The sequence below is a fragment of the Misgurnus anguillicaudatus genome, chromosome 14 (assembly GCF_027580225.2).
Source record: "Misgurnus anguillicaudatus chromosome 14, ASM2758022v2, whole genome shotgun sequence".
In the NCBI taxonomy this organism is placed as follows: domain Eukaryota; kingdom Metazoa; phylum Chordata; class Actinopteri; order Cypriniformes; family Cobitidae; genus Misgurnus; species Misgurnus anguillicaudatus.
Genome location: NC_073350.2, coordinates 33,428,518 through 33,438,724, shown reverse-complemented (window position 1 = coordinate 33,438,724; position 10,207 = coordinate 33,428,518). Strand labels below are relative to the sequence as shown.

General features: G+C 44.9%; 1 protein-coding gene across 1 annotated transcript; it reads right to left on the bottom strand.

The window, feature by feature from the left end:
• Positions 1-3,445: 3,445 nt before the first annotated feature.
• On the bottom strand, positions 3,446-4,753 carry LOC129450007 (uncharacterized protein F54H12.2-like). The gene has a single exon (XM_055212389.2). It carries the CDS (start codon positions 4,751-4,753, stop codon positions 3,446-3,448), a length of 1,308 nt encoding a protein of 435 aa, XP_055068364.2.
• Between the last annotated feature and the right edge of the window lie 5,454 nt (positions 4,754-10,207).

The window sequence follows — 10,207 nt, the reverse complement described above, 5'->3', positions numbered from 1 at the left end:
CAGACGTCGTGCTGCAGTCACACGGATGAAGAAAGGGCGCTCTCGGGTAGCTGGGTCAGTATTGAGCTTTTGAAGGCCGTCGAGAAGGGGTACGTGATCGCTAGGATCGACGAAGTTTGGCATTTTCCCCAACGTTCTGATACGCTGTTTCGTGATTACGTGAAAACGTTTTTGCGATTGAAACAGCAAGCGTCCGGTTACCCCTCAAACGTAGTCACGGACGAGGACAGAGCAAAGTACATTAGAGATTATTACAAAAAAGAGGGGATTCGTCTCGACCCTGAAAAGATCAGTTACAACCCCGCTCAGAGATCCATCAATAAACTACTGCTGAACTCTCTTTGGGGGCGCTTTTCTATGCGCGAGAACCTTCCCAAAACGCTACTCGTGAAAAAGCCTGAAGATTTCACCAGAATTGTTTTCAACGAAACCGCAGGGCTGAAATATTTCACGTTCGTCTCGGACGACGTAGCTCTCGTTCAGTTTCAAAAACCCGAAGGCGATTTGTGCAAAACAAACGACATTAACGTGTTCGTAGGGGCATTTACGACCGCTCACGCGCGACTGGAGTTGTACGAACTCATGGATAAACTCGGTGATCGTTTGTTATACTCTGACACAGACAGCGTTATATTCGTTTCTAGGGATGGCGACTGGGATCCTCCGCTGGGGGATTATCTGGGGGAGCTGACGAACGAATTGGACGATGGTGATTTCATAACAGAGTTCTGTTCTAGCGGACCAAAGTCTTACGGCTATCGTACCACTAAAGGAAAGGTAACCATGAAGGCTAAAGGGATAACGCTAAATGCCAAAAATTCTCAAACGATCCGGTTAGACACTCTGATTGATCTGGTTGACGGCTATGCTAAATCGCGCGATAACTCGCGCTGCCTCCTGGCGCACACTGAAAACATTGTGAGAGATAAAAAGCATCTCACGCTGCACAACAAATCAGTCGTCAAAAGGTTTAGAGTCGTTTATAACAAAAGAAGACTGTTGGGGGATTTCAGCAGTGTACCGTATGGGTTCTGAACACAGAGGCCTGCGGGAGGCTTCTAATTTTGATTTCAGGCTCCAACACCCTTTCTCATGCATCGTCAGTGGACCCTCCAATTCAGGAAAGTCTTTTTTCGTTAAACTGTTGTTGGAAAATGCTGCGAATGTGATTTCTAAAAAGATTGATCGCATTGTGTTCTTGTACGATTGTTGGCAACCTCTGTATGATGAACTGCTTAAATTGTACAACATTAAATTTGTTGAAGGAATACCACAGAGTCTGAATGATGATGATTTATTCCCGAACGATCAGAATTCGTTACTCGTGCTAGACGACTGTATGGACGAAGCTAGCGCAAACAAGGAGGTCCAAAAGGTTTTTACTCAGTATGTCCACCATCGAAATCTCAGCGCTATTTATATCGTCCAGAATTTATTTGCGCAAGGGAAATCCAGTAGAACCATCAGCTTGAACACCAATTATTTGATTCTGTTTAAAAACCCCCGCGATGCCAATCAGGTCGCTGTGCTGGGTCGTCAAATGTACCCCGGTAATGCAAAATATTTTATGGAGTGTTATCACGACGCGACCAGCCAACCCTTCGGATATTTATTGATAGACTATAAAGCGAAAACTCCTGAGCAATATCGTCTCAGAACCGGATTGCTTTCCGAGAGCCAAGTGGTTTATCTCCCGAAAAAAAGAAGACCGTAATCGATCGGCATGTCCGCTCGACTCCGCAAACATTTGCCGCTGTTGAAGCTGTTACATAAGGCTACGCCGAAACAGAGGATACTTATTTTACAATCAGCGTCCGACGAGCTCATTTTAACGCTGTGCGAAGTAGCTCTGAACATCTTATACGGCACGATTCCGATTAAACCCAAAGACTATCGCAAGCTGAAAAAGAGAAAAGCGGAAATTAAATTGGTAGCCGATAAAAAAATCAGTCTTTCTGCCAAGAAGCGCGTTTTGAACCAGAAGGGTGGATTTCTTTTGCCTCTCCTCAGCGTGGCGGTGCCCTTTATTTCCAGCTTAATAGCTTCTAGAACGGGCTGATTATGGAGTATGCAGAGAAAATGTATTTAGTGCCACGCCATCAGCTGGACAAGCTGAAATCGGAAAACGTTCGAGAGAACATTCAGCAAGTCGTCGAAAATGATCTGGACACCTCCATAAGAAACATTTTACTAAGGTCTGATTTGGATCAATATGAGAAAGTCAAACTTTACTCCAACATCCTGACGAGGTATTTAGCGGTCGTTAAACAAGGGGACCAAGAGAGCGCCGCTTTAACGCTATCTTTACCGCAAACCACCAGTACCATCGACGATCGCAAAGACGACAAAGAAGAGTCAGCGATGGACGCTGTTGCTGACGAAGTGGTGAAGAACGTCCCCTCTAGAAGCGTGAAAAACAGTCGGTACATATTAGAAAAAATGACCAAAGCTAAAGATTTGTCTGCGTGGAACACATCGGGGGAGTTTGTGTTTAAGGGACGTGCTATTCCGGGGTCGCACATGCTCGATTTGATAAAAAACATTACTAATCCCCAAAAGGTCAGAGACGAGCGAAGACCGTTGGGCTGGAACGAGTTTCTACAAGCCTTTGCAGAATTAAACATTCCGTTTTCTACAGTTCCGAGTCAACATGTTAGACGTGCGATTCATTCCTTAAGAGGAACGCCTTCGCGGTCCACAGCCCCGATAACTCATTCTAAAAAAGCTATGAAGCGTTTACACGCGTCTACGCCGCGATCAGATGTTTCAGAATTAATGTTTAAATCGCCTTCTATTGACCGAAGAACATGGATGGAATTTTAATGTACAATTGCAGATTTTTATAATAAAAACAGTAAACATGGAATGTCTTTGAGTCTTTATTTAAATACATCATATTCTCATTAATTGAAAAAGCATGCAAAAGAATTACAAGTCTGGACACACATATTCATTTTGTCCTTATCATATTTTTCATTCCTACGTAATCGTTTCACAAAAAGCGATACCATTCTGTCATTTTTAATATAATCGTCGCTATAAAGCTTCATCACGTCGCTATAGTCGCGACCTCTGATTAAATGGTAAAGAAAAAACACACAGTGCTGTCCACAAACGTCCGTCGTGAGATCTTGAACTTGTCTGCCCGAATATAATATATTGGCGCTGTTGAGCGCTAAAAAGTTTTTGATGGTGTATGGAAAACGTTCATCCTCGGGAGGATTTCCGAAGCTGTCGAAAAAATACGCTGATCCCTCTCGATCGAAATAAACAGCCAGCCAGTGCTCGCCCGGCAACTCCGAAGGGTGAGTGTTGATTATAGCCATCGAGGGCAAGACCCTTAACGGCCTTTCGGGAAGTTGATCGCACGGGAGCACTCCGAGGAAATGAGTGTTACATGAAATTTTGTCCATGATGGCCGTGAGTTGTAAAGTATTCATTTCGCTCAATAATAATCGACCATGACCTGCCTGCGGTTTGAAATCTGTATGATCGAATCAAACACTGCATAAATAATCATCGTGATGGTGCGGGGTAGTGGATTTTTAAACCGCGCTTCCAGCCTGATGTTTCCGGACTTGACCAGTGATAGATGTTGACCGCACTCTTCGTCGGGGGTGAGATTAAACGCAAACAGCGAGTATCCTCCCAGAAATTCGTCTCTATCGATCGCTAGAGCGTGGTTTTTCAGATGTCTCCCCGTGGACATTACCAGTTGGTAATATTCACGCACAGCGGAGCCCGATTCGAAATCCGGCTGCAGCGGTTTTGACGGTATTTGTTTACCGTCGGCATAGATGGCCAGGAACTCCAAATCGTAATGATTGACAGTGAATGGGTTTTTATCGTAAGATCCGGAAAAAGCGTCGTTATCAACCATCCCCAGGATGATTGATTTCGGCAGCGTTCCTAAAAACAGATTTTCTTGATTCGAAACGCGCGATCCTGCAGGTAGAGAGATGGTTTTAAGACAAACTCTGTCGACAGGGTACTTGGCGGTCGTGTTGAGCAGCGCCTGGGCGTGACCCAGTCTGACGGCTGGTGACACGCTTACTTTCTTGACAAATAGGGAGGCTGACAAGATTTTTACTTTGTAGGCCACGTCATCGCTCCTCATCAGACAGAATTCATCCTTCCCCCTGATCAAGCGTATTTTAACATCGACGCCGTTTATCAGTAATTTTTCCTGAAAGAAAATGTCGGCGTGAATAGGTACTAGCAGCTCTACCGCTTGACTGCCATGCGTGAAAGACGATCTCTTGAGCAGGCCCCTGTTTCGGCCTACGGGGTCGCGGACGTCGGTGTGACCCGCGGTGTCCTTGTAAAACAGACCGGGCGTGAAAAGAGATTCCAGAGCATCTTTACTGTAGTTCATGAGACACTCTATGATGCATCTGTAAGGGTACGTGCTCGAGCTCTGAGAGATCAATCGGTCGCCGAGGCTTATATCCAGCTGTGAGAACACGGTCGCCCCTGCATAGTTTATTAGCCCGACAGGCGCGGGGTCTGGGATGTCGGTGCCGTTAGGTCTCGTGATTTTAAGCCTGAGAAAGAGCATCGTGTTATTTAGATCCAGATAATCTTCACCCGTGCCGGCGATAAAAAACTCCAGAGGCGCAGAGTCTGATATAGCCGATAAAGGCGGAACCTCTAAATAATCATTTTTCTCAAGAGACGTCTGCGTCGGCGGAACTGTAAATATATCCAGCTCCGACTTGATACATTCTCCAGACATGTTGTGCAGTAACGCCATGTTAGAATATGGTCTTTAGGGATCTCTTCACCGTAGCGCTTCGTTTAGCAGGCTTCTTGCGCTTTCTTTGCGCTACTGAGCGTTTCTTCCGACCGCTATTTGTTTTCTTTATCGAATGACCACGCCTCCTCTCTCCCGGGGGTTTATACAGTCGCTTGCGTGCCATAACCATCAGCCCGGACCCGTCTTGAGGTTTTTCGGTATGAAAGCTCGATAAAGCGTTTGAGACGACGTCCGAAACTATGTGTTTAGCAGCCGTTTTTAGGTGAGGCTTTGCTATGCTGAATCCTTTTTTTAGCAGCGGAACCGCCATTCTGAACAAACCTCTGAAAAGACCGCCTAGACCGGCGCCGTACATGACGGAGCCTCCCGCGTATCCTGGTAGTCCAGAACCGGCCTGGTCCCGGTAATAGGCGACGTAATCGTCCGCGTTCATCGCGCGATGATTGTAATAGCTCATTTTCAAAGCCCAGATTGTTTAGCCGGTTTAAAGTGCAATTTTACAACAACTGTTCCGTGAGAAAATGGTATTTCGCGATTTTGGTCGTCCTTTAATTCGACTGTGATGTCCGTGATGAGCGACTTGTTTATCGACACGTAGTGAGGTTTGTCGTACCTGATACTGACAGAATCTTTGTCTTTACCCGTAATATGTACGCATCTCAAAAGGGGTACTTGCGAGTCTCCCACGGTCTGGTATTCGATAATGTCGGTGTAAACGTAAATTGTGTAAAAGCCGGCGTGGATATCAGTTTGATGAGGAGCATAGGTCAGGACGTCTCTTTCAAAATCAGCTTTTTCATTGTAGTTTTCTCGTCCTAAAGGAACATTCGGTATCAAACCTAAAATATGGGCTAGCTTTCCGTAGAAGGTCAATGAAACGTTAGGTTTGGCCGACAGATAAACTTTGTTTGTTATATGATCGAGAGTCAGTAACCCTGATGTAGTTAGCGCTGCATTGATCGCTTTAATCACCGTCTGAACATTACCGTAGTACCCGGGCTGTATATTTAAAACCTTTGAAACAAACAATCTCGATAGTTGGTCATCCTTAGGGTTCCTGTCGGGATTTTGGGTCGCATCTGTCTTACGACCGGGGTACATGTTTAGCGAGAAAGCTGAGTCATCCCTGTTAAAGTTGTACCAGCTTCTAGGATATTCAATCTCGCACAGTCCTACCGTCCATCGTCCTTTCAAGTCGATAGGCGTTGCTAGTTTTGTTCTGTAGCTAGATATTCGATTGTCGGGGTAAACTGACAAAGAAGCGTTGCAAGGTAGTGTGACGTAGAAGCCGTCGTCGTCCATGGTAGCTTTTGGCTCAAATGAATTTACGTTTCATGATGTACGCGTTTTTAAGACGGCTGCAAGTCCACCAGGGCCTTTTTGTCTACGTAGCTATTAAATTTAGCGGGCCAACCTAACCATTTGACTAAAACGAGCGTATTTCGGCCTTGTTTTTTCTCCCCTAAAATCTTTTCTACCTTAAACGACTTGTCTTTGCTCACAATAATTTTTTGTAGCTCTTCTTCGTAAAAAACACCGTCGATGATTTCTCCATCATAATCGGAAAGTCTGTAGACCGGAGGCTGTCTCGGTACGCATGCGGCCACGGTGAAAAATTCTTCTGTGTAGTTCTGCTCGTAACCTTTGGCGAAAGTGCCTCTGACTTTAGAAATTCTCACAACATCACCTACTTTAAATTTAAACGACCGTTTCTCGTTCTTCATACCTGCGTACAGGTTTTGAAACACCAGGGATTCGTTTTCCTTATTGACGTCGACCGGTCGCATTTTAATACTCCTGTGATAACCCGTGTTGTATCCTTGCGTGATGTCTTGTAAAACATCTATGTATCGACGCGAATTAGTGGCCGTTAAAAGCCGCCACATCCTGCTTTTCAATGTCCTGTTAAATCTTTCTACGACGCTCGCTTTCAAATCCGTGGCGGTAGCGAAATGGTAAATACCATGCTTTTTCATCAAATCTTGAAAATGCTTGTTAAAAAATTCCTTGCCCTGGTCCGTCTGCAATTTCTGTGGAACTCGCCCCTCTTTGAGTATAGATTCAAAGGCTTTAGTAACCTCCAGCCCGCTCTTATTCTTTAGCACGCGCGTCCATGCGTATTTACTAAACACGTCTATACAAGTCAGTAAAAATTTTATATTATCATTCTCCGTGGAATAAGCCGACATGTCGACGAGATCCGCCTGGAACTGTGTATCCACACCATAAACAACGACTCTATTCCGTTTGTATTTTATAGGAGCGGTTCTATGTAATGTGTAGGCGTCCTCGCCTGACAACCACTCTGAAACCTGTTGATCGGTAAGTCGAACGCCCGTGTCCTTTAAAACGGCATCTTTTAAACGCTTTTTACCTCCTAACGAACCGGGGTTAGACGGTGTGTAATATGTTTTCTTCATGAGCTCTGCCATGTTAGCTTTTTCCCCGTCCGCAAAAGAATGGGTGACAAAGGTTTTATGCTTCAGACTTTATTTAAATGGTTACATAATATGGTTACATATGATAGTCGCTAATATAAATGATTACATAGGCGTTTAAAATGGTTACATAAGTGTTTAAAATAAATGGTTACATAAGTATATAAAAGGGGTTGCATGGTGATTACAAAAATGGTTACACAAGTATATAAAAGGGGTTACATGATGATTACAAAAATGGTTACACAAGTATATAAAAGGGGTTACATGATGATTACAAAAATGGTTACACAATTATATAAAAGGGGTTACATGATGATGATTACAAAAAATGGTTACATGTAGGATAGAGGGTAACACTGATATAACTTTATATTATATCCAGCCAGTCGAGAAAATGTACGCAAGACATCATGTTTCGGTCGAGCATGTAGTCGACCAGAGTTTCGACAATTTTGTTAATATCCTGTTTCTCATCTTTTGAAATCAGCGCCAGACAGACCTCGGATACATATGTACACATACACATGATTTCTGTAATCCCCATCTCATCTCTACATTTACAGACAACGTCCAAAACTTTTCTGAGGTTAGAACAGACCGATGCTCGGTCTTTAATGCAGAAGTTACTCATACGGTCCCATGAATTTGACAGTCCTCTCACAGCGGCCATTTTTTCCTTGAAATTTGAAAGACGAACGCTTTCCGCGGCGGGATCATTTTTCGACTCGATTGTCTTATGCATCAAGTCCATCAGTTGCCTTCTGTAATACCCTTTAAACAAAGAGGGTATGATGATTCGCGGTCTGCAGAAGTTTCCCATGTTTTGATGGTTACTCTTTAACTGTATTGGTTTTCCAGAAATCGAGGATGTCAAAAATTAGGACGTCTGTGTCGTCGCCCTGCAGGTTTTCTGAGATTTCTTCTAGTTTCGAGATGATGTTCGGCTCGTCTTTTAACTCGTGGAGAATAGCTCCTGCGGCTCCTTGAATAGCCCGAGGATCAGCCTTTAGACCGCTGCGCTGTAGAACGTAGTTGACGATGGGGTGTAGGATGGGTTGAAACAGCTTGTCTGTAAACTCTCCAAAGTGCAAGTCGAAAAAGTATGAGGGCGGTTCATACAGACAGGAATGCTGACGCTGACTAGGGTGGTTTATCTCACACCCCAGACACTCTTGCTTGATCTTGTTGTTGACAAGGTGGTTTAGCAGCACTCCGATCACTCCTTTAATGATTTTTAATCCGACGTCTGTAAAGCACCCATCTGTGCTATCGAGTGCGTTATCGGTGGCATTAGCGCTCAGTTCTTTTAGGCGACTCAGACCCTCCTCTGATGGGCGTCTGAAATCTTCAGTAAGGTCGTCGTCGGGTAAGTGCTGGTTAGCGTTGTCGTTGTAAGAGTCTACATCTATGTAGAGAGAAGGTCCGGGGATGTTATCTGAATCGCTGTCTTGAGACATTGTTGGTGGAGGCGGACCCGTCTACTGCTTTATAACGATCGTGACGAATGGGCGTAGTTAATGGGCGGAGACGGTCCGAGAGAGTATTGGCCACGTGAGCATTTCTCGGGGTGGAACAGCTGTACTTTAACTTTGCAATAGCCTTCGTACATGTCGCACCACTTGAACATTTTGTTTATGGTTGAAAAAAATGTTTTCCATGCCATGAAGATCACGCCACTTGAACAAAAATTGCATCTCATAGTGACTGTAGTGCTCGTCAGGTAGAACCCCCACCAGCGGCTCGCGAAGCTTCGCGTTGTCTTTGCAGAAGAAAAAGTAGACGCAGTCCCCCGGTCTCTTTTTAGAATGGTCGCCCACCACTCTGTACCGTCCTTTGGGAGTTATGGCATCCCATTCTGCGATGTACAACGGTTCTTCGCGACAATCTTGCAGATCCTTCCAGACATTGTTGTAAAACAATGTCCAGTCCTTGTCACTGAAAACTATGCGCGAGTCCAGTCCTGGTGTATATTCACCTTTTTTCTCAGCGCTGTAGAGTATTACGGTACGAGTCTCTTTGTTAAACTTGTAACCGACTACTATGCTACTTTCTAGCAAAATTTCATCAGCGACGATGTTCTTATTTTCGTGAAGAAACTTTGTCAGGCAGATATGCCTGCGTGGTTTTTTCGGCGCCATGGCGAGATGATTCAAGTCAATATGCCAATCACTCGCCGGAGTACTGAGCGAGCTGCACGGTGTATCCATGGTATCCATGTTTGTGATTTTCGTAACTGTGATTTTCCCGGCTTTTGTTGGACATGTCGGGCCCCACCTGATGTGGATGGTGATGGGAGCATGGAATGTGTTTTAATGAAAACCACTTGTGTAAACACTGTTTTTATTGTTTTATCGTAGGAGGACATGATTTAACGCGCACCGGAGATAACCCCGGACGTAAACATGTCAACATTATCGTAGGAGGACATGATTTAACGTACCCGGAGATAACCCCGCACGTAAACATGTCAACGTGACGTGGGCGGACCGGTTAAAAGTTCAACGCGACGTGGGCGGTCCGGTTAAAAGTTCAGAGCAGCGTGGGCGGTCGGTTCAAAAGTTCAGAGCGGCGTGGGCGGTCGGTTCAAAAGTTCAGAGCGGCGTGGGCGGTCGGTTCAAAAGTTCACGACGTGGGAGGTCCGGTCAAAGGTTAGACCCTCCCCGGAGGTCAAAGGTTCACGACGTGGGTGGTCCGGTCAAAGGTCAGCCCCTCCCTCGCAGGTCAAAAGGTCAGCCCCTCCCCTAAGGTCAAAAGGTTAGCCCCTCCCCTAAGGTCAAAGGGCACCATCAATCATTTTTATGTGACAACGTGTGCCCCATATGTACTACTCTCAAGTATTTTTACTCGTACTGAATGTTGGCTCAAAGTTGCACTAGTCCTCAACACAAAGAGACATTGTAGGTCAGTGAAAAACAAGAACGTTTATTTATGAGGTTTTATTTCCTAATATAGAAAAGAAATCAAACTCCTCAAAATTTTGACCTGGCAGAACAAACACAGATTAAACATT